This window comes from Pithys albifrons, chromosome 4 (assembly GCF_047495875.1).
Source record: "Pithys albifrons albifrons isolate INPA30051 chromosome 4, PitAlb_v1, whole genome shotgun sequence".
Classification (NCBI taxonomy): Eukaryota; Metazoa; Chordata; class Aves; order Passeriformes; family Thamnophilidae; genus Pithys; species Pithys albifrons.
The window spans coordinates 36,187,585-36,213,047 of NC_092461.1; the positions used below are offsets into that span (position 1 = coordinate 36,187,585).

The 25,463-nt window shown below is 41.1% G+C and overlaps 1 protein-coding gene across 1 annotated transcript in view; it reads right to left on the reverse strand.

The window, feature by feature from the left end:
* The window catches only part of TG (thyroglobulin), a 149,160-nt gene that overhangs the window by 111,567 nt on the left and 12,130 nt on the right, over positions 1–25,463 (reverse strand). Inside the window, exons 9-21 of the mRNA XM_071553809.1 lie at positions 21,493–22,557; positions 20,166–20,753; positions 18,809–19,051; positions 18,333–18,470; positions 17,684–17,761; positions 17,125–17,237; positions 16,127–16,238; positions 14,761–14,961; positions 9,990–10,199; positions 7,656–7,810; positions 6,995–7,151; positions 4,693–4,917; positions 366–515 (exon numbers count right to left, since the gene is read on the reverse strand). Coding sequence (XP_071409910.1) covers positions 366–515; positions 4,693–4,917; positions 6,995–7,151; positions 7,656–7,810; positions 9,990–10,199; positions 14,761–14,961; positions 16,127–16,238; positions 17,125–17,237; positions 17,684–17,761; positions 18,333–18,470; positions 18,809–19,051; positions 20,166–20,753; positions 21,493–22,557 — 3,435 coding nt within the window. The remainder of the gene's footprint in view (positions 1–365; positions 516–4,692; positions 4,918–6,994; positions 7,152–7,655; positions 7,811–9,989; positions 10,200–14,760; positions 14,962–16,126; positions 16,239–17,124; positions 17,238–17,683; positions 17,762–18,332; positions 18,471–18,808; positions 19,052–20,165; positions 20,754–21,492; positions 22,558–25,463) is intronic.

Here is a 25,463-nt window from a genome sequence, read left to right on the forward strand (position 1 = left end):
GAAAGAGCTGCACAAAACCAGACTACTTCAGTGTTCATGAATGCAGCAATAAATCCACTGTGTAATATGTTTCTCACTGATACTGAACACTCAGATGCCATTCCTGAGAACAATGAACATCTCTAAAGGAACCACAACATCCTGAATGAGACTGACCACTTGTTTCTCATGCATTTTTGGTCAAAACACCACACAGTTTGTACTTTGTAAAATGTCTTTGAATGTATGCAGAAGGGATCATGTGTCCAAAAAGACTCAGAGGGAGGATTTTATTATTTTAAAAAACTTACAGATGAATTAAAAAAAATCATTAGTTATTTGAAGCCAGAATATAAAGGATATGGAAAAAAATTAGTTCAACTTACAGTGATCAGCACTGATTGCCCCATAGGAGTTGGTAGTTTTGCCCACAGGACACTTGATACAGGAGGAATGTCCTGTCTGATCCTGATAGTAGCCAAGAGGGCAGGGAATGCATTCATTGTCCTGGAAATGACTGCCTGGAGGACAAACAACTGCAAAGAGAACAATCACCTTATTACTGCTGTGGAATACAAACATCTGGGGCCTTTGCACACATATGTGTGGGTGTGTATATCTATATATGAATATATCTTATATATGAATATATCTTGTCCTAGGCTTGAAGCTCTTAATATATGTATTTCTAAGTGGTATAACAAGGGTAAACACTCCTTAAATGATCACTAAACTCATCAGTGACAGTGAATAGAGGCTGTATTCTGTTTTCTCAGGTCACCCTAAACCTCTTCTTGAATTAGTGCAAAGGAAGCTGTTTGGCAATGCCAAGTTCAGGCCTGATTTCCATTTGTCAAATCCATTTGTAATAAGATAATGCACTCTGTGGATAAGTTGTGAAGGGAAACAAAGGAACACAAGATACCCACAGAGTAACTTCCAGCACTACAGCCAGAAACAGTAAGGCTCCTAGGAGTAGAAACTCCAAAACCATCATACAGAAACCCACCATATGGTAACACTTTCATTTAGAATTCCTGGTAATGAATGTTTTGTTAAGTACTTCCAAACTAAACAGTAAGAACTTGATTAAGAATCACCAGTTGAGCACATGACAACCCAAACACAAAACAAAAAGTTGTGTTTACGCCATATATATATCATTTTCAAAACAATCAGGAGCAATATTTTCAGCTGACCTGTTGCATATTATGAAGAAAACTGTCTTCTGGTATGTCATGGAATACTGTCTTTCCTTCCAGAGCATTGAAATGAATACTAAAGCAGAAGAGTCACATTTACTGGACAATACCTCTACTTGTTATTTCACAGCTGCTTTCCAGATGTAGATTTCTTTCAAAACACTATCAAATGTATATTTTGGGACTTGGACAAGGTGCAAAAACTCATTTCTGTTCCTGCCCTGCATCTCAACAGCAGTTTCAGCTTGCATGAGAGAGAAACAATAATGGAAAACTGGCCATTCTCACTACAACCCATATGATGAATTGCAGTTCTGGCCAACACACCAGAAGGTAAATTAATTTAACTTATAGGAGAACCTAAATTATAATAGAATAAAAAGATAGCTAGTAGAAAAATTACATATCTTCCTTCATCTGCTGTAAATGGTCCAATGGGAAGGTCTAGGATGACACAATTGTAAGACTGAAATTTTCCTTCCAAGTACCTATCAAGGCAATTACTCTGGGTAAAACACATCTCTATAATCAATGACAGAAAATAAAAAATCAGGGATTATACAGAATTCTCCCTTCACAAGCACATTATTTAATACACAAGAGTGCCTGATATATTTTAGTTTCCAACACACACCAAAAGGATCATACTCACTGCAAATGAAAACAGTATAAATTAAAATGAGATGAGCAACCCATGCCTACATTGAAGATAAAAAGCAAAGAATGGGGGAGACTCAAACAATTACAGTTTAAAAAGGAATTAATTAAGTTTTCATTCTTCTGTTTTTGCAGTTTTAGACACAATGTGAAAGAAACATCTGTGTCTCCTATCATATTTATGCAAGTAAAGTTCTCTTTCGTCTCACACACTAGACGGACAAAAGGGCACAAAGAACAGGAAAAAAGTTCATGCAGAGACACATGGTTTTCAGACTCTAATTCTTGGAGGCACCTATAATTTCAACCACAGGTCATATTTGACTCAATACATAGAAGTTCAGCTCAAACCTAGAAGTCAGACAAACCACCATATTGTACTTCTTTCAAGCTTTAACATTCATATGTTTTAACAGTATAAGAAACTATAGAACAGCTTTGAGCCAAAATCACAGAGATGGTTGTTAGCACCAGGCCCAAGCTTTGTAGTCCTAAAATAGGAAAACATAAAATCAAATATAAAAATAAAAATAAACCCCAAATTTAATCCCTTGCTTCTGCACATGAAATTTTGAACTTGGTCTCAAACTACTAACTAAACTCAAACCTCTTTGTATGAGGGGAACAACCTGCTGAGTAGTAGCAAAATCCAGGCTACAGAGCAAGTCACTTGAGCAACTGCACAGAGAAACCTCACTTCACAGGAGCCTCCTTCTACTTAAGATCAGCTCTCACTACCCTAAGAAAGCTCAAAAACTGTTGCAGCTGATCACTGCCCAATGCTTGCACTGCTCTTTCCTTCCTCTGGGGATACTGGAAAGTTTGAGGATATCAGATTCTTGATCTAGGTTATTAGAAATGAAGTCTGGAGTGGGTGGCTCAGTTATAAATCTAATGCTTTCTTTGATTTGGGTTATGTTCTTCTCAAAGTAACTCTGACTGAATTGCCAAGGATTTTAAATAATAAAAGGAAGGAGCATAAAAATGTGTAATAAAACAAAGCTAATTTACAAACAGACTTTAGGTTTTCTCCTGAAATAAATAGAAGGGCTACATTCCTACACTCCTCCTGCAGTTTCTAACCCTTCTTTTTGACCCATACCTTAGCAAAGAAAGTGGTTTTGTCTCATTAAAATTTAGCTAAAAAAATAAAGCTGTTACCTTCAACTCTTAAGGAAATCATACTCATCAATACCAATGGCACAGTGTAACTCAGTGTAAGAATGAGACTAAAAAAATGTCACATAAGAAAAATTAACACATTATAAATATTACCCATTTTACAGGCAGGAAAACATGAAACAAAGCTACAATAGATGCAAATAGATGTGTATATGTGTCTATGTGTGTGTATATATATATACATGTGTATTAGAGGAACCAGAACCTGAGTTCCTAAGCTGCCTGTTCAGAATAAAATGTGCAGTCCTGCTACACAAACCGGTGTCCAGCAGCAGGTACCTCATGACAGCTTAGAGTATGAAATCTATGCTAAGCACAAACTGCCTCCTTCCCACATCTCTGTGATGTCTGTTTTATTGAGTGACTTTTTCCACAGCTGGCTCATTCTGCTTGCCAGAGCCTTTATCCCTGTCAGGAAATACTTAGTAGAAAGATCCAATTCTTCTGTAAGTTCTGCTCTCAGTGATGGATTCTACTTAAAAATATTGATACCAGCAATCAGTAAAACACTGCACCTTGATAAGCAGCTGCAAGTGGTTATGGATTCAGGATTCTCAGTAGAAATTAATATTTTTTTCTGTGTGAACCTGCAGTCAATTTACCCTTAAAGATCCAAGATGGAAACTGCAGCAGTTCAGAGCTGGTTCATCACTTGATTAACGTGCCCAGGCATTGGAAAATCTCTGAACTTACAAAGAGACACCACACCAAGCAGGGAGCTAAGTTGTTCTCATGAATTCTAATTTGCTCTCAGGGTCTCTAATTTAAGCTTCACAGTGTTGAAGGTTTCCCATCTGAAAATATTCCCCACACTGGAAAACTTATCCCATATCTGCTACTGTTATCTTATACCTACAAGTGATATATCTCTCCTCTGTTCCTCCTACCAAAAAAGGGTAGACAGAGTGAATACAAACTAAACTGGTGTAAAACACAGATTCATTGAGGACAGCTTGGCCATGGAGAACAATCAGAGTTGCACTGCAGGAGGGTTGGTGTTGATAGGAACAAAAGTAGAGCTGTTAAGGCAAAGGCACATTGTCAGCCTGGCCTGCTACCCAGGACAGCTGGGCACAGTCACAGGGAACCATGGAAAAGGTAGGTTTGGCAGCCCTAAGCAGGGTGTTGATAGAAAGGCAGCCTGTTCCCTGGAAGTAGACTAAACAGAAGGAAAGGAGAAGAAAAGAGGGAAGAAGTGCAGTCAGGTCTGGGTGTTGGCCAACATTAAAAAAGCTTCAATCTGAGCGGCCTGGACTTGGCCCAAGAACTCAGAATCTCAGGACTTTTTCCATTCTTAGGTTTCTATTCTGGGTAATGTGTCATCATCTGAAGCACTGGCTACATTATCTTTGTGAAATCTTCTTATTAAGGATCATGTACTTTATAGAATGACCTTCTACTGCCAGACAGATCCAAAACAATACCCCAAAATGTAAAACCTTCTATACAGTGCCAGTGCCATGATGCCTATTCCCAAATCATTGGCTCAGCACAAGGACTGAACAGCAAACAAAGTACTAATTCCCATCTCTCTCCAGATTTATCATTCATGCTGGTGCCTCACGCCTTTTGTACATGAACCATAAACACAAGTTCAAGGATGACTTTCTAGCTTCAGCTTTATACTGATTCCTGACAACATCCAAGACTGAAAAACTAAACTGAGACATACCACATCCTTGTGAATTTGGGACTGTTTTCCCAGGAGATGAAGTTCTTCGAAACCCACTTCTACATCCTAGCTGCACACGTGGAGACAGATCAAACTCTTCATCCCGGGGAAAATCAGTGAAAGAATCTGCTAGGAACTGCTTGGAGTCCAAATGCAGAAGAAAATCACCATCCTTAATCAGTTTTATAAATGCTCCAATGAGATTCTCCCCAACAATTGCATTTTCTAAAGAGGCAAAAAATACAACACAATAGCGTGAAAGACATTTCCAATATGGGAATGGACAGCCATACAGAAACTGATGAATTTAGAATTAAAACCCCAGGTAGACACAGAATACAAGCATATTAACAAACAGCACACCATAATGAATCTGTACAGTGTGTATCAAATTAACGACTTAATTTGCTCACTCTGTTTAAATACACCACAAAGCACCTCAAACAGAAAGATCCAAAGCTGCCTTAGAAGGAAATGGAAGTTCGAACATAATGGAAGTTGATGGTGCCCTGAGTATACAGAGAGCAGATTCTGCTTTGTCTCTTCCAAAACCATACAGTCATTCCCTAAAAAAAACAATTTTAATACTACAAGGAATTTAAGAGGGTCAAAAACATAATGCCCTCAAATGGGAACACTTTAAAAAAAAGTTTATTATAAACCCAAAAACCTTTCTACTTTGATCCACTTTCTGCAAACTGCTTTATTATTCACAGGGGCAATGGAATGTTAGATTAGATATAATTTAGACTGAATATTAGGAAAAAGGCTTTTTACAGTGAGGGTGGTGAAACACTGAACCAGGTTGCTCAGAGAGGCAGTAGATGCCTCATCCCTGGAAATGTTCGAGGTCAAAATGGTAGGTGCTCTGAGTAACCTGATCAAGTTGAAGATGTCCCTGCCCATGGCAGAGGTGTTGGACTAGATGATCTTTAAAGATGTCTTTCAACCCAAACCATTCTATCATTCCATGTGTTGTGTTTCCCTTATAATATGGAACAACTGAATGGACGTAAACATAAACAGACTGTAAAGCCAGGAACTACAGGACTACTGCAGCTGCCATCTGCATCCTGAAGGAGTTTGAATTCAGTTCTGATCATGCAAAAACTGCTGTAGGGCACACATCTCCAAGACCCAGAGGAAAGGGCATGTGCAGGTACACATATTTCTGTTTAGTGCTGGGAACACCACTGCAAAGCAGTGGAGAAAACGTGACACGGAATCATCAAGGCTGGAAGAGACCTTCAAGATCATTTAGTCTCAAACACATTCAGAGATGCTGACTCCACCATTTCCCTGGGCAACTTATTCCCATACCTAATCACTCCTTCAGTGAAAAATAGTTTCTAGTAACTGATCCTCCTGTGGCCCATTTCCTCTTGTCCTATCACCTGAGACCTGGGAGAAGAGACTGACTCCCACCTCCTTTCAGACAGTTGTAGAGAGCACTGAGGTTCCCCCTGAGCCTCCTTTTCTCCAGTCTAAACACCCCCAGCTTCCTCAACTGCTCCTCATCAGACTTGAGCTCCAGACATTTTGCCAGCTCTGCTGCCCTTCTCTTGGACACGCTCCAGTACCTCAATGTCCTTTTTGAAGTGATGGACCCAAAACTGAACACAGGATTTGAGGTTTGGCCTCACCAGTGCCGTCGAGGAGGACAGTCACTACCCTGGTCCTGCTGGTCACACTATTGCTGATACAGAGCTTTATTCTTGATATGCCCACAAAGGGCATTTGAACTTGGGATATGTTTTTTATAACTTTTATTTTAAAGTAAAATAAAGTACACAGTTGCACTAGGATGTCTGAGATAAGGGTCATTCTTCAGTGTCAAAAGCAATGCAATAAATACTAAAAGGGGGAAAAGGAAACAAAAGAGAGAAACCAACTAGGAAGAAATCAGTTAAATTTTTGACAATGTTTCTCTGAGTGCAGTGAATAAGAAACACAATCTTCTCTACTACTGAAGACTTGCCCAATGGAAATTAACATCTGGGACAGTTCAGCTCATGCCTGATAAAGTAATTTTCACTCCTGGTTAAGGCATCTGGGAGAGGCAGTTCTATCGAAAAGAAACATTCAATTATGGCTCCTTTCCACTGTGTGGTCACAGCCTGAAAGGAGAAATATATCAACACCAAGAGCTCAAAAACACAACACCGGTGTTATAAAGGCAGACTGTTTCAGTGAGCATTTATAATTCCTTGTTAGTGCCTCCTAAGAGCAGACACAGGGAAGCAAAACAATTAGAAGCAAATCAGATTTAAGCCACAGAAATATCAGAAGAAGAAAAATTTACCAATATCATGCAAGTCAGGGAGAGCAGCTGTTGGGATGTTTTCCAGTGGAGTCCTCCACGTGACGTTCACTCCCAGCTGGTCCACGCTCAGACATTCAACATAGACAGTGGAATCATCACAGAGAGAAACTGAGCCAGTGTTTCCAAATGCATTTACCTTGAATTCAGAATCAAATGAAACCACAGTTACTCAACTGGAGAACTTTCTGTTTCTTCCCCTGCCCTATTTGTTTGCACTGTACTATGCTCAACAGTAACATTTTCAAAAGGGACTGTAAAATCAGAAGCAAGAAAATATAATTTTAGGAAGTCATTTACTCACTGTAAGAATAGTCAAAATATCCTCTTCCATCAAAACAAATTTTTAATAAATATTGGATTGATGTGACATGACTTCTAGGGCTAGAACTAAGCTGATCTGCTGATGTGGTGTCAGTGAGACTAAACCTCCTATTTCCCCACTCATCCATATGAGAGTGTTGCCAATTCTGACAGATTTCATGGCATATTCTGTTCTTTCTCCTCTCTCAAGCAGGAAAAAAGTCTCTGTTGTGTTTCTTTTTTGTGTTTTTAATATAAAAAACCCAATCAAAGAAAAGAAAAACAAACAACAACAACAAAAAACCCCTAACACTAACAGAGAACAAGGAATTTAAATTACCTGGAGGTGACATAAACCACGAGCCTTCAACTCTTCTAAAATAAGTATCTGGAATGCCGGAAGTAATCCAGAGTAGTCAGAACTACATGTCTTCTCAGGAGGCAGGAGTAGTTGAAAGTGTGCTTGAGCTTGGACTGTCTGAAATAATTGGAGCCCTAAAAATGAAGTAGAAAGGGCATTTAGTAACCTCACTAATGAAGAAAACAACCTTCAGCATTACTTTGAGAAAAGACAACATGGATTTGACATTCGCATGTTGCATCAATACCACTTCCCCACATGTAGGTAAAAGCAGTGGAGCTGACAGTAGTAAATAATAAGCAACGAGAGACAAGCCTGATAAATATTTACATTGTGCATTAGGGGAAAAGCCAGATGATACGTCTATATAATGATGGAGAAATGTTTTACACTGGAGCAGTAACTCACAGAAGGATAAGGAACAATCTGGTTCACTAATGATTTTTCATACGCCCTAGCAGATAGGAATTTCCAGAGAACTACAGGGAAGCTGACAGTATGCCAATACTTAGAAAAGAAACAGGAAGACAAGAATTATTGACCTGTCGACTTTCACTTAAATTAAATGGTGAAAGCAATTAATACTAATTCAGATGGATTCTTGGAAACCCAGCTTGCCAAACTAACAGAGAATAACTTTTAGTACAGAATAAATTTAATCACATAATAATGGCACTGACATGGATGTCTAAGAGCCTTCTGAATTTTTGATAGCAAAACAAAGTGTTGCAAATCACACAAGTTGATGAGAAATCTGTCACAAAATGAAATGCAGTCACAAAATTAAAATCTACTTAGTCAGCTTTTGGCAAGGTAAAAAAAAGATGCAAATTTCTTGTCTCCCCTGCTCCCAAGCTGCATGGAGGGTTTGTTATCTCAGATTCAGCACAACGGCCACGCTGTTCTGCCACCTCCAAATGGAGCTGGCTCTTATTCCACCAGCCTGGACCAGTGACAGAGCTCCCCTCATTCACCTCCTCTACAGACACTCACTGGATCACATACAAGTGTCACTGCTGAAGCACAATTCCCAAATCCCTCACCCCAGAAACAAGCATTGGAAAGCCTGAGGAGCTTCCATGGAGAACGGTGGAAGGCACCAGAGGACACAAAACCCCTGCTTTTTTCTTGCAAGGGACAAAGCCCTTTCTCTGCTTACTTTATCAGAGAATATTTAAAAGCTGATTTGACCACAACCTATAGGTGTACACATAAATAACAGGAAATAAGGGTTTTGAGAACAAATTACTAAGTGTTTTGCTGAATTCTCCATTATTGTGGAATTAATTAATTCACATTCTGATGTGTTGAGAATTTTTCTCTCTTCCTAAAACCATGCCCTATTCCAAACACAATTTACTGAGGGAAATCCTTGGTTTACAGTAAACTTTATAGCAGATTGTCACACCCTCCCCTTTATCCTTAAAAGGTAATCATCTGCCATCAGCAAACACAGGATTTCATAGCATGCTACAAAAACGTAGCAAACATAACCACAGACAGACAAAAGTCTCAGTCTGAAACTTAAAGTTTAAAAACAGTTGCATTTGGAATAGAAGACCCGGATACAATTGGAAATGTGATAATATTAAGAGTTCGAGAATGAGTTTAATCCATTCTGGAGATTGATTAATGGGTTTAACCTATTCTGGAAATGAAAAGTAGCTGCAAACTGAGCAGCAAAACCTGCATTTCTCCAAGTCCAGCACTGCTACAAATTGCCATTTTGATCAGAATGTATCTCTACTTGAAATAATTGAAAAGGCTAACAGTAATATTCAATTATGTGAGCTCTGAATAGACAAACAATTCTTTCAAGAATTAAAATGCCATTTTTTTCTTGAAAGCAAAATGGTTTGAAAAATATCAGAAATCAGCCAACAAAGACAATAATCCCAAAGAACAGATTGCCACAAAAAGATGTAGAAGTAACATTGACTTGATTATGCAAATAAACAGTCAAGTTCTGCCAGATTCAAACATCTGGCGCTCATCTGTTCTTCCAGGACTAAGTAGTTCCATCAGAATCACCTTTTAAATAACAAAGAAAAATCTGCAAATAGTCTGAATAGCTATTTATAGCTCTATAATTACAGGCAAGCAGGACTGTTTTTGGCATAGGGGCCAGCTAACAGCCAGAGGTGAGGATGGCAGAAGATAGGACTAATCTACTGCACCTCAATTTAGCAACTCCCTTAAAACTGTTATGCCCTATTATTACCATTCACACAGTCAGATTGTGATAAAAGCTGAGTTCTACTCATCTGTTTACACTGCTCTGAGCCCTCCCCAAGCCCGGCAGCTCAGACATACTCTGACAGGTCTGGTGGAGCGGGGCAGCCGGGACCCACCGCCGCTGCTGCACATCACACTGGAAGGAGGTGCTGGAAGAGGCGCTGTGGAAGCCCTGGCGACACACCAGCCAGCATTGCTGGACACCTGCAGCTTGTCCAGAAATGCTTTCACAAAACACAGCTCCGTTGGGAATAGAGGAGGCACCGAACGGCAGAGCACACTGCGGACCTTTCCATGAGAAAAAGGATATGTGTTAGTGACATACTGTGATGACTTCTAGGAAAAAGTCCACAAACCCTTCATATCAACAGCGAAAACTGAGACAGAGGCCTGTGCATTTCCCACTCATGAACTTGGTTTTAGTTTGATGTCAGTATGACTCAGTTTACTGAAGCAGAGGAAAAGACACATTGACTTTGATGGGTAATGCTTTGGGTCCAGAAAGGTATGTGTATGGTTTCTAAGAAAAGAGACATTTTAAACAGTCATGAATAAATTGAAGCAGGAAATGAGAACGAGATTTCTAACCATCAGCAGAATAAACTGTTACAAAAGATATCTAGTGGAAATAAGCAGGGTCAAAAAAAACCCTCATCTCACTGCTCTTTAGACTGAAGCCTGAAAACTTCAAGATCAGGAGCTCCTGACTGTGGTGTCTCCAACAGCACCATAACGTTTCTTTGGAGTTGGAGCACAGTTTTCCCTATCAACTCACACAGCATCAGTACAGTCATCCCAACACTGGCAGTCCATTGTAACAGACTATTTTAACTTACGAACTACAATAATAATTAATTTCTACTAATCAGTGCAAACCATTATTAGCCAAATCCCAAACTAACTACTAAATATATCTAGTAATAATTAAATGCTTACAAGTTCTAGAGCTACAGAATATAGGAAGAAGAAACAAATTCCTCAGAAATTAATAGAAAGAAGAAGATGTTATCATATCATATCATATCATACAATTCACTTGCTTGGTGATGGGCTGACTCCAATGGGATGAAGTTCAATAAGGCCAAGTGCCAGGTCCTGCACTTTGGCCACAACAACCCCCTGCAGCGCTACAGGCTGGGCACAGAGTGGCTGGAGAGCAGCCAGGTGGAAAGGGACCTTGGGGTACTAACTGACAGGAAGCTCAACATGAGTCAACAGTGTGCCCAGGTGGCCAAGAAGACCAATGGGATCCTGTCCTGTATCAAAAATAGCGTGGCCAGCAGGACCAGGGAAGTGATCCTTCCCCTGTACTCTGCATTGGTGAGGCCACACCTTGAGTACTGTGTTCAGTTCTGGGCCCCTCAGTTCAGAAAGGATATTGAGGTGCTGGAGCGAGTCCAGAGAAGAGCAACAAGGCTGGTGAAGGGACTGGAGCACAAACCCTATGGGGAGAGGCTGAGGGAGCTGGGGTTGTTTAGCCTGGAGAAGAGGAGGCTCAGAGGTGACCTCATCACTGTCTAGAACTACCTGAAAGGAAGTTATAGCCAGGTGGGGGCTGGTCTCTTCTCCCAGGCACTCAGCAATAGGACAAGGGGGAACGGGCTTAAGCTCTGCCAGGGGAAATTTAAGTTGGATATCAGAAAAAAATTCTTTACAGAGAGAGTAATCAGGCATTGGAATGGGCTGCCCAGAGAGGTGGTGGATTCACCATCCCTAGAGATTTTTAAACGCAGATTGGACATGGCGCTGAGTGCCATGATCTAGTAAATGGACTAGAGTTGGACCAAGGGTTGGACTCGATGATCTTGGAGGTCTTTTCCAACCCAATCGATTCTATGATTCTATATATAGACCATTTTCCAAACTGCAGTGCTCAGGTCAGTCCCAAATTCCCTAGTCACTGGAAGGAGGCAAACACTGATGATAGGTTAGGTCTGAGCCTCTCTCTCCCTTTCTGATGGAGATATGAGGGTTAATTCCACAACTTAGCAGACACTTCAGTTAAAGCTTAAATCATTGCAGGATAAATCTGGGATCCAGTGTGTGCAGTATATCGCTGTCTCTAATGCTGAATATTTCTATGTCAAAATAAAAGGCTTTCATATCTGTCTCACTGAATTGTCAAATACATATCTCTTTCCCAAGTCTCCTTTATAGCATCTTTTCTGCAACAGCTTTGTTAATGGGGGCACTAAATTCTTCCTCTTCACTCATGGACTCTGGCCAGACTCTTTTTCTCAGTAAAGGTGGAAACCTGGCTTCTTAACATAACAAACTTCTACTAAATCTCCCAGGGTTTTAGAACCAAAAAGATATCACTGTAAAAGAGATAGTAATACTTATCCTGACCATTTAAACTACATCCCTGGTTATATGCTAATTGGATTAGTATCTCATTATAGAAAATCTGTAAAAATCAGTCTGTGGTTTCTTAATTGCTGTAACACATTTCTATATCCAGCAAGTCCTGTCCAGCCTTAGCTGTCTGCTGCCACAGCCTCTTACTGCCTGTTCCAGAGAGATTTGTTGTATGAACCAGGTAAACAGCCAGCCGTCAAAATACCAGAGGTCAGTGGTTTTCTGGTGTATCCAGAGGTTTTAGTGCACTATCAGTAATTTATCAGTTTATCCTTCTACAGATGTCTCTTCACTTACTATTATTGTTATCAAGCCCACAACATTTTGTTATTCTTCTGTTTCTAGGTCCCATAGGAGTGAATCAGAATCCAGTTGAATACTGATACTTCTTTGATAGGTGTTTCTGAAGATTTCCACAAGGAAATTAACATCTCCAGCACCTTCTCTGGAAACCTTTCTCTCCTCTGTCTCTACTCAGAGTTGTGGGAAATGGGCATGAGGATGGGAGATACATGTTAGGACTGCTAGGATACTTGGCATCCTCTCTCTAGTGCATGTCAACTAGAAGAAGTTGGATTCTACCTCTGATGGAAATGACTAAACTAATGAAAAACTTGCATGTACTGGGCACAGTGAATTATTACTTTCTGTTTACAGCTCTCTGTTCTGATGATGTAGGAGAAGTTTATGATATATTCCCACCACAACAGCTTCTTTTTCTGATAGAAAAGATTTCCTAGGTAGTGAGACAGTACTCTCTTTCCTGAATTATTATTAGTAGTTTCCAGGACAAGAGGTATAAGGCTGGATAAGAGGAGAAAAATAACTTTTCCTCCTTTATTTTTACACAATAGCTAAGTTGTATACCGTGAAAAGTTCCATTGCTGTTTTGAAATTCAGGAAATACATTAAAGATTGTTTCAATCTCTATGCAGAAAATACAAAATAGCTTTCAGTAAAGCCAGGTTTTCACTACATTTTCAAAGCAGTTCTCCCTCTCAGATGAGTCTCTTAAAAAATAAAGGTCATTAATCATTGTCACTATTTCCTCGAGGAAAAGTACAGCATTTCAGGACCCCAAAAAACAACAGATATGCACCCAAAATACAAAGTCATCTTAAAGACCTGTTTTGGGGTACACCTACACCTTCCTTAGAACATGTTCCACAAATTCTGTTGGAATTTAGGAGGAAATCTAGAAAATGAGCTTTCATGGAGAGAAGGAGGTATCAAGGGGTTAACATTTACAACTAGTTCAGTGTTTTCTCTGGAGCTCATCTCCTCAGAGCTCAGTTGGGCATCTCCAGACAACACCACAAGCATGGGGCAGATAAAAGCATGAGGTCTCTCCTTCTGGCTTCTCAAAAAGCTGATCCTCCTAACTCTCTACTGATAGAACAGAGTTCAAAGACAATTGTGTTGGTGGTGGCTTTCAAGCTGGTTGAGTAGCTGCCTAGTTCACCAAAACATCTTACATGTAGTTGGGTGGACACAATCAGGCGCTTGTATCAGAGAACTGTAGAATCATTAAGGTTGGAAAAGGCCTGTAGGATGATAGAGTCCAGCCATTAACCCAGCACTGCCAGGCCCACAACTGAACCACGTCCCCAAGTGCCACATGTACTGTATGGTTGGTAAGCATGAGGATGTGATGTTCTTTATATAGTACAATCACAAAAGGAAACTGAAGAAATTTCTTATGTTGTCTCATTTCCCTAAATTTTTGTCAAAAAAAAACTCAAACCAAAACAAAACAAATGAAAAGAAACAACACTAACAAAAGTACAATGGGAAACAGCATGGTCCTTCAGACATCAGATAAAGGTTTGCTTTTTACTTCTCTAGTTTCCACTAATCATTACAATTTGGAGCATAGTCTTGTAGAAAGTTTAATTAATTTTGCTTCACTTCAGTGATGGGAAGATGTATAAAGGCCATTGTAAATTAAATTTATCCAAATGCATCCCATATGGACATCTCACTGGAAACCATGAGTGAATTCCAGTGCTTCAAAGCTCTGGTCATGCAGGAAATACTCTGTGAATATGTAGTGTTTTGGCACATCCATTTCACAACTCTTGTCACTAGCCAAGAATTGGAATGGCAGAAGCAAACATTTTTCAAATTTTATCTTAGTCAGCTGAATGATTTTTAATCCCAGAGCCAGCTCAGACTGGAATAGCTTCAAGTTTGCTGCAAGCTGTTCAGACTGACTTTATAGCTCAACTGGTTTGATTCAACCAATTTTATGAATAAGTAAAAGTCAAAGTTCCATTCCCTTCTCCTTTTTCCCTGACAAAGCACTTGAAGAAAACTGGACAACGTGCCCAGGGCAGGTCTGGGCAAAGACAAGCATGTTGCTAGAGCAAAAGTCTCTAAAGGTCTGAAGAAATATGATTAAATACAACTAAAGAGTGGAAAAATTTAGGATCTGGGTTAAGTTCCAGGCCTGGATTTGCTCAGAAGTAATGTGCCTCCAGCAGGAACTCACTTGCACAGGCTGGTCTTCCTCCTCGTACTCGTGTCCCTGGTGCCTCCTCTCCATTGCCAAAGACACACCAGCAGCTCCCCTGGTCCAGGCTGCACTGCACAGGTGAGAAACTCCCATCCTTCCCTTCACACTGGGGCAGGTATCCTTTGGCAGCTTCTCGGGAGAGAGTCTTAGACTTCAGCATATTACAGAAACTGGGGCCTTTAAAGTGAGAAATTCATTGCAAGACACAGAAGAGAAGACAAGATTTTAACAGCAGTGCTGTCAGACTGTTTTGTTAGAAGGAAAAAATAGTGATCATGAAACCATAAATAATTTTAATTATTGTAGAAATAGGAAATTTTACCTTCACAAGAAAAAAACCCACTTTTTTTTCTAAAGACTACAGTCCAAGTTATATGGCTTTACATCAATAAAGTAGCTGAAAAATGCTGGGGGTTTTTGCCATAAATTTGACAGAGTATTATTTAGATGCCGATATTTAAAAGGTAAAAAATCCCCCAAATTTTTAGCAAAAATTTTTGATCAAGGTAATCTTAAATGTAATAATGTCATCATTTACATTTTAAAATAGTTAATATGTCCCAATTACACATTTACAAAACTGGAAGGAAAAAAAAACTAGCCATGAAACAGCAGTATTTATGGTCTCCCACAAACACAGAAAACACGGACATGAGCAAGCAGAACCACCCCCTGACAAGAAGATCAAAAACGTTCAATCTGAACTCAAGATAGTGTTGTTCTTACTAATTTTGTTTGCAGAAAACCACTAGCTAAAGAAGTACCGATCAAGCACAGCAGAACTGTAGGCTCTTGGGCTGCCTGTACTGTGCAGAAGAGCAGAGCCAGGGCACAGGCTCCAACAGAGCATCTCAACATATACAGACAGCTCAACTTTTTGAATCAACCATCTCCTATGAGACTTCGACAGTTCTTTGTCTTTATTTTAAGACAATAAAAAGGTACTAATGGTCTAATTGCATACCATAAAGTGGTTGTGGACCATACCAAATGGAATTTGTCTGCAAGTGGCCCAGTTCCCACTGTTCAGGATTTACTGCCTTAGAAAACTCATCCACAAGCCCAAAGAATTTTCTATGGTGGTAAGAAATGGAAGGCAAAAAATGCATAGAAGGCTGTTTATCAGTTTGTCTAGACTGTTTCATTTCTGGTGTTATGAAAGGAAGGGGTAATTATTTTGGTACCCTTTCAATGTTGACATTGGTATGTGCTGTACCACTGAGGAATTAAACTACAAGCCTTCCATGTTTCACAGGCAGCATTCTGAAAAGGAAAGCACACATGCTGATAAGCATGAGGCATCTCCACAAGCACCAGAGGCAGCAGGCAAAGCTTTACTCACACTCAGAACTGCCATCCAAGGCTTTGCTGCCACGCTGAAATATTTCTCCTGATGCAGGATCCACACACCAAATATCTGTGTCTGATCTCTGTAGCACTGAGTATTCTCCTGTCTAGAAAAAATCATTAACATGTCATTGCGGAGCAATGCATTTTAATATACAGAAATGCCAAAATCCACATCCCAAAGATCAGTTAAAATGTTTGATTGTATTTATATTTGTCCATTAATATAAGCCATTGAAAAGAAACATAATATACAGTCTACCTTATTTAATATACAGGCCAGCCCCTGAGAGGAGTAAGAACTATCTAGGTTGGAAAAGACCTCTAAAATCATTGAGTCCAACCATTAAGCAGGATGCCAACTAAAAGCCCTTTGCAATAAAGTTCTGGCCAAATCCTGGATTGAAATGTGTTCAAAAAATGTGTAGATGTGGTGCTTAAAGATATGGTTCAGTGGTAGACTCAGCAATGCTGGGGTAATAGTTGAACTTGATGATCTTTGTGGCCTTTTGCAACCAAAATTATTACATGCTTTATAAGATAATGACTTGATTATATAAAATGTCTGTCCCTTGCCCAGCTCTATCCTGCTCACTGCCTCGATTTAAAAGCATCATGGAGTCTATTTTGGGATATCTGCATCCAGCTCCCTCTCACTCTGTCATTCTCTCACAGCTCAGGAAGAAAGAGCCCCCAGATGTCAGTCCGTTAAGGGGTGCCTTTCAAGCACAGTTCGGCAAAAGCACCAGGCACAGCCAACCTGTTGGAGGGAATCTTGGGCAGAGGCAGAGCTTCCTATTCCCGGTAGTCATCTTAAAACTACTTAAGTTCTGCTTTCGGCAGGGCAATGCCTGCTGTTAGTTTTGTCTTAGCCTTTTCTATCAGTTTAATAGAAATGCACAAGGGTTGCTTAAGGAGCATGGACCGAAAAGTGTATGTGACTCTGACATGCTGTAAGCAAAACTGCTTCCTCCCTCAGTCATGTTAAATCACCTCAAGGCAGTTGGGGATGAAGAGATCAGCTGCAGAGGCAACTAGCTTTGAGCTGCTCTGTCGCCAGCCGGAAATTAAGGCATTGTTTCGAGCTCGCTGACATGAAGTCTGGCCTGTAAGAGGCAAAAGATATATTAATATTAAAATAAAATCAAGTTCTGAGACCTAAGCAAGAGAAAGGGGTACATCACCATCTCCTTCACACATCTGCAATAGGCTCTACTACAGTCTCAGGCAGGGAATTCCTGGTCTGTGTTAGATAACCACAGAATGGCTGAGGTTGGAAGGGACATCTAGAGACATCTGGCTGGGCAACTTGTTCAATCTCCCTGCTCAGGCAGGGCCACCAACAGTAGAGGGGCCGCTCTCAAATCATGCAAGCCAAAATCACACATAATGAAATTAAATTAATTAGCAAAATAAAAATAAAATTCCATTTTCTTTTCTTGCAGTGTAGAAGCAAGCCTAACTTCATGCACATCATACTAGAATTTTCAATAAGTATTAATGTTTGGAAGACCAAGTAAAGACGAATATTTAGGAAGAAAAACCAACTGACATTTGGGAAGTTCTGCTGAGCGTGAGACCAAGGAATCCATGACATAACTTCCTCTCTCATCCACACACCAGCAGTGACCTGGCCAGGGAAGAAAAGCAGCTTTATTTTAGATTATGTATTTCAGTATGCTTTGTTGCATACTGGAAAGATTTTCAACCTCAGCAGCATTACAGAAAGGGGCCAGTAAACCTAAGTCACAGTTAACTCTGCTGTCCAGGGATAAGTAGACCACACCAGAGAGCAGTGGTGAGAATGGAAATGTAGCAGCGCTGGTGAGACTCCCCCACTGCAGCCCTATCCTGAAGCATATCGTCTACTCCAAGAAATTTGGCATCATCCACAGACTTGCTGAGGGTGCACTCCATCTCATCACCCTGGTCATGAATGAAGACATTAAGCTATACCAGCCCCTGGAATGACTTCCAAGGAACACAGCTAGCAACTAGCAACTGAATATCTAGTAATTTTTGAGCCCCAATGAGCTGCCACTTGAGTCCTTCACTCTAGTCAATTTTCCACACACCTTGCAGACCACTTCACCTTTCTCTAGTTTGTCTGCAAGAATCCTGGTTTTCCAGTTTTTTGTTAGAATTCTTCCCTGTTTTGATTTGTTCAGACAGCACAGAGTATCTTTCTGGGAATTGCTCACCTGTGCTCTCATAGCACTGAGTTGGCTCCCAGTTTCCCAGGCCATCACACTGTGGGATGTAAGGCAGAAATCCCAGTTGTGCTGCTTCCCCAGCAGAACGTTTTGAAGAAAAGTGAGTTTGCCAATAGAAGTGCAGGACTATAAAACAGAAGTAAAAGAAAGTTGTTAGTGGCCAATACAGGATATTTTAAATGCACATGTTTGCAAAATGCTGAATGTCCCTTGTACTTCAGAATAAAAATTAATAATTTTCCAAGTACATAAAGGCTGGTAAGTGCCCAGATTTTATGTTTGCATTGTGTCATACATATGACACAACTGAAATCAGCTCTTGGGTTGGTAGGTTAATGACACTGATTAATTACACCTGCTGAGTTGCAACTGTTTTTCAGCAAAGTTGCATTTGACATCAAGTACTCTTGCTCAGATCCTGGGCACGACTCCATTTAAGCAAGCTCTCATCCCCTTTCACCTACCTGACCATGCAGCCAGTTGGAGAGCAGAGTCACTGCCCGAGCGCAGCTTTTCAGAGACCAGCGCCTGTGACTCGTAGGGCTGAGCAGAGCGCAGCAGGTCCCTGTCTGTGAGCTGCACCCCCTTCCCCAGCAGGAAGCTCTCTCCAAAAGCAAAGTAGGAACCATTTGAGGCTAAGATGAGCTGCTCTGCCTCCTCCATAAATCTCAAGGCTTTCTGCTTAACACCTTCACATATACCATGACCTGTGAAAGCAAAGGTATATTAACACCTTTCATGTGAAAACTAGCTGGTCTTTTAATTAGCATCATCTACTTCCTTCTGCACTCGCTCAGTTTTGAGTTGCATAATGAAGCAAGCAAAGGAGACTTGTCAGTGCTTAGCTATTTAACAGCAGGAGTCTGAGAGTACCAGGAACTGCCCACTCTCCAAGTTCTGGGCCAAAGGCCTCATGATTTTAAGCTAAGTTCTCATGGGTATAAAGAGAGTTAATATGTGTCTACAAAACATTCCCTTGGCTGCTGCCATACAAAAATGTGGATAATCAGAGGTCAGAAAGGAAAATGAAGTTATATCCCTGGGGTCCAGAGTGGCAGCTGACACTTCGCCTGTTCTCTCCATACATCTATTGATTCAGAAAGGGTATTTCAACACACCAAACCAGCTCCATGAAAGCTGCTCCTCCAAAATAACTCTGCTCATCTGCTTCACCATCTTTATTCCCCACCTGCCCACAGAACTGGAATTTGCAGCAGTTTGCTGTTCATCATCCTGTCTCTTCCTCACAGGTGGAAAATATTATGTGCTGAGAATGATTTCAGTGATGACATTTATAATATAGGTCCTCTGCTGAAGTAACACCAAAGAGGGCCCAGCAGCTTGAGTGGAGGTGTCTAGGCAAAGGGATCACCAAATTTCAGTGCTGGCCTCACTCTTCTCCTAGTGACTTCTAGGGGATATCCATTACTCTTGACCACATAGTAGGAATCAGTAAAGAAAATACCTCTTTCTTCATTTTAAGGCATTCTTGAAAGTCATTTACATCACAGTGTAATCCTGAATTTTCCATACAACTCTTCAAACTTTCTAACTTCAAAGTGTCCTTTGCCATCTGGCCAACTAACTTCTGCAAAAGTATTGTAAGTATAATAAAAGCTACACAAACTTGATACGAACTTTATTCCTCCTTATGCCCAAAGCTGAGGCACCACTTATTTACCAGAAATTACTTACCCCACCTCTGATGTCCAATAATGTCAGTAATGATGATCTTTCTGACAAGTTATTGTCATCTGCTTCTCTCTTGTGGCATAAAAGACCACAAATGGTACTACTTAAAAACCAAAAATTGTGACTTACATGCAGGAACTTGGTTCACTCCCGCCTTTGTTCCTTGCAGCTCTGCTCCCTTGCTATCAACACACCAGCAATCACGAAGTTCAAAGTGGCCTAACGGAGCACTGAAATCAGTATAGGATCCTGGGTAATAGGTTAGTTGCTCATTCAGAAGCTGCCAGAACATATATGGATCCAGTAAAACGTTCTGAGATCCACTGGTCAAGTTTCCTTCCAACACTTCAGGGGGGAGATCCGCAAAGGTGGAATACATGGCGAATGCCGGAAACACATTCTGGTGCCCAGCCTCATACAAAGCTTTAACAAAAGCTGGAAAGCCTTTAGAGGATGCCTCTTTATATCCAGCTATGATGCTTAATAGATCAGCAATGGGCAGGGGTTTGCCTTCATTGTTGTCTGCAATCCACCTTTCATACCAGTCGAAGGCTTGCTCAGGAGGGCCACTGCACTGCACCTGCCTCCAGGCACCCTCCCCATCACACTGCGGGAGGTAAATGCTGGAGAGCTGGGACACAGCACTTGGATCTGTCAACAGGAGCTTCACAGCCTTTAGAAACTCCTGACCAGCTGTTACTTGGCAAGCACTTGGGCCTGGGGAAAAGAAAAAACATGCACAGTATGTCTTATGAATGCACTGAAGACATACAATACCCCTACTCCTCTAGTACAATGAACACCACTACTACAACAAGGTCACTCATGTCAGCATTAACGACAACATTCCTGGCCCGTTGCTAACAGGGCTTAATTATATTACAGTGTAAGATTTTCAAAGGGACATGAGCCCTGAAAGATGTACACAGACGTGATTTTTAAAAATATGTGAGTACATTAGGTGCCTGTAGTTCTTACTGGGGGGAATAGATTCTTGGTTTAAGGCACTGAACCTCTTTAGTTCTCAGGCAAAGACAAGCCAGTGACAGGTGACTCGGTCCTGGAAGTAAAAGGCATTTTTCACTCATCAGGGGTCACATTTGGTTACAGAGATGATCCATGTCTCATGGGCACCATGGATGTCACACACACCAGCTACACACTTAGGTAGAGACACAGGCCAACAACACACTCCTTAACAAGGTGAGACCTCAGACTCCTCTGTCTTAAGCATGCCTCCCCTACACACTGACCATCTTTAAGACAGAATAGCAATACACAGTGTATTTCCCACTATTCCTCTGCTACTGTAAAGCAGACTTGTTTTCCTGTTAGAAGACAATATCATTTGTATACATCATCCATATATTGCCAGATATAATCAGATATGAAAAAAGAATCATGAAATTCCAACACAAAAGAAAGCATCTTTAAATTCCCAGTCCCTAAGACTTACATTGCATTGGCTTTCCAGCACTTCCCCTTATTCCTGGAATAGTCTTGCCGTTCAAATCAACACAGAAGCAATTCCTCCCATAACACTGGAGTGGCAGAAAGTCTCCATCCTTGCTACAAGAGGGAATAAAAAGATCTGATCCCGCAGGCAGACTTTGCTTCAGGTTTTGCAGGTTTCTCCTTTGCTTCTCACAATCAGTGGGACACCTTGGACGTTTGCCTTGAAGTCTTGAGCCTGGAACTTCCTTACCTGAAGAGTCCAAACACCAGCACTCTCCTGCATAGCACTGAACTTCTTCATACCTCCCCTCCTTGGTGCACGTTGGAACAAAAAGGTCCTTTGGCTCCTCTCCACAGTCTTTAGATCCCAGTGCTAGTTTCACCACCTCACCTAAATCTTCAGCAACATCTCTGGGGACAGAAATCACTTGTTGAAGAAAAGTAAAGAATTCCGGTAGTTCCAGAACAGAAGAAAGGAATTTCATCCTATTCTGATTGTCCTGTAGAGTTACTGTTTGGCCAAAGCTGCCTACAAGAGGTTTACTCAAAATGGAGTTCCCCTTTGATACCTCTGATGCAAATGTCTCAGCTGACTCCAGAAAACCTTGAACATCATCCCTCTCTGACACATCCTCCTGTAGGAAAAATTGGCCAATGCTGTATTTCCCACTAGTGCCAAGTGCCCCTGTAAAGTTAAACTGGATCAAATTCTTCAAGAACCTTCCTCCAAAGAGGTTTTCTTGGAAGCGCTTTGGATTGGCAGTAAATTGCAGTGCCACTTGAGCCAGTTCCCTTGATGGGAACATTCCCGTGATGGCATCACTAAGGGTACTTTCCAGCCCAGAAGTCTGGCTGACAAACAGGCTTTGTGCAACTGAGGATGACAATCCAGAGTCCAGAAACAGCTCCTTGAAGGAAGGAGGGCAGGGTCTTGAAAAGCCATCTGTTTTTTCTGACTGTTTATCTGGCTTGAAAGACAAATTGGACTGACTGAAGTACCCGGCAGGGCCATAAAAGAGCCTCGTCAAGGCCTGTCGCCTCTCAGACATGCATCTTTGTTCTTCACCTAAAGAAAGATTAAAAAAAAAAAAAAAGGCAAATTTCAGAACCTTCAAGACCTGCAACTCTATTGCTCTCCTTCAAGCATCCAGGGCAGAAACAACCCAAAAGTGTATATTAACTTGCTTCTCAACTATGCATCATGCACACTGACAAGAAAATTTGAACTCTTATTGTATGTGGCATGTAAATAAAATTCTCCAGTCGAGACATAAAATGAAAGGAAACACTCCTTCCCCACACCCGAATTCTCTGCTCTGCAGGTTCTATTGCTTCCCAATGTAAAAAAACATCCTCATTCTCATTTCTGTGGCTGAAAGAACAAAGATTTTCCAAATACTTTAACTCTCTGGTAGGATGACTGCTGCTAAAGAAAACCTCTGATGATGCAGCGGCAATACGGGAACCCAGAAATGAGAATTGAACTGCAGAAGAACAAAGGTTTTTTGACCAATGCCCACTAATGAGGAATTTATGAAGGTTTCCTAACTAGACCTTCATTTTTATAGCGAAAAAAAGTTGTTAAAATAAACAGTAATTGACTGCTAAGGACCATGGCATTCAGAGACAGGCTCTAAGGGAAAAAATGCAAGATTTCAACAAAAACAGTCAAATGTCGGTATTAAGGGGACCAAGAGTGGCCCTGGACACCCATATCCCGGACTGAGCTCTGTCACAGGTGTAGCTGCATCCAGCCCCATCTGTGGATTCATACACAGGCAGCAATGGCTCAAAGTTAGGATGCAACACATCACTGAAGAAGGACCAAGCTTAAGGCTAAAAAGATATCGACTTGGTAAATATAAAGACACTGAGAATCAAATACACAGGATGTTTATGGCACTGACTGGATCTGTGGAGTGTATGCAGCAGCTTGACTCACGTGCCACAGTGACCCTTCCTTGAAAAGTAGCAAAATTATGGAGAATGGATGGAAAAGTAGCAGAACTACATAGAAGGGAGGCAAAAATATTTTGAGGGCAGAACACCTTTTCCAATAGGAGAGTTCATTCAGCTTGGACAAAAAAAAAAACTATGATAAAGGTTTTTAAAAACCAGAATTCTCCACATCATTTGCAGTAGACAATTGCTATTCAGTATTTCTCACAATACATAGAAGTCCAGATGTAGAGCATATAATTATGATCATGGAATTTATTGCCAGAGAGTGCTAGAAATTATAAAAGATTAAAAGACAATTGGGCAAATCCCTGGAAGATAACGCCATATGAGAGGGTTGAACACAATGATCTGAGCTCAGCCTCCAGTTTGGGGCTCTTCCTGCCTGCAGAAGGGTATATGGAAGCTATGTGTTTCTTCCATGTTTCTCACACTTTTCCTAATGCACCATTGCTGTCCCTGTAGGGGACAAGACAGCTTTAGCCTGCTCCAGCACATCCTCCCTTGGGCTCCCCGCTCCATATCCATTTATTCCATGACCAGGCAATATGATAAAGCAGTCATAAATCCTGTTGATAGTAAGGATAAAAGCCGGAAATGTAAAAAGCTGCTCAAATAGATAAGCAAGAAATCTGACATTCTGTGATCAACATCTTTCTCGCTCCTCCTTCTGTATCCTTGTCCTGCTCCACAGTTCCTGACAGGGGCTCAGGGTCCCCTCCAAGAAGTTCTTTTGTAAATGCCCTTTCTGTAGGACGGGCCCCTTCTTTTTTCAATGTTGGCTTATGGTCAGAGGGATGAAGAACATTTCTTAGAGGACCAAAGTTAGTGTAAGCCACAATTCCACAGGAATGGTAATTTGAAACAAATGTAGGATCATGGGTCATAAACACTCTCCCCTCTTACTCACTGCTGAATCAAAGCAAAGCAGAGGGAGAAAGAATAAACACAAAAGCACTGCTGGGATGAATGTACTGCAAAAGGTCTAAAAAGCAGCACGTCCCTTAGCAGGGCTGCCTTGTGCCCCAGGTGATGTGAGTACCTCACATGCTGCCCACACCTACAGCTCTGGCTCCTCCAGTGTTCACGGTGCTGAGTGTGAGAGCTGAAGACATTAAAGAATCATAGAGTCATTAAGGCTGGAAAAGACTTGTAAGATTATTGAGTCCAGCCACTAACCAAGCACTGCCGGGTCCATAACTAAACCACATCCCTAAGTTCCACATCTACATGTTTTTTGAACATGAAATAAATCAGAGCAGAGTTGGAGACATGCATATGGCATGTAGGTGTCTGAAACAGACTACAGCTATATCCTCATGAAATACCTCCTCAGGAGTTAATCTGCAAAACCTCTGCAGAAATTTTTCCCTGCTGAAATTTCCTGAGTCTGCCAAAAAAAGCTGCAAAGAGCCTCAAGTCATTGTCCCCCCTCTCCCCTCACACAAAAATTATCAGGAGGGCTCAGCAAAGCACATTCAAAGAGAAAACAACCAGTCCCAGCATATGGGGAGGCCTCTCAGAGGTTCCCTCGCAATATCCTTGGTGATCAGCCTCGGAGGCACACTAACATTTTCATTTCACAGTAAGCCTATCTGTGCCCAGAGTGCTCTGAGCACTTGGAGCCGTGACACCCAGGGCAGATTCTTCCTTCCCTAGCTGAGTGGTGAAGCTGTGTCTCACAGACAGAGCAATTCACTCTCCCCAGAGGCAGCCCCCGCATTAAGATCCTGTGCCCCAGCCCTCCAGTGCAATCCTGAATATTTAGGTAGTGCACTTCAGAGTGAAGTTTTTTAACTCTCCTCCTCCCCTCCGGCCCTTGGACATTTTTGCTGTCATTTCCATTTGGGGCACTGATTTGACGGTGTATTCTCTGTGGAATCTCTCAAAGCCCAAACCCATACACCTTTTCTGAATTGTTTCTTGGGTGTTTTTTTACTGGATTTGGCAGTTTTCATGGCAAAATATGCAAAGACAGAGATGGGAAAAGAATGCTCAGAGTGGGAAATGACT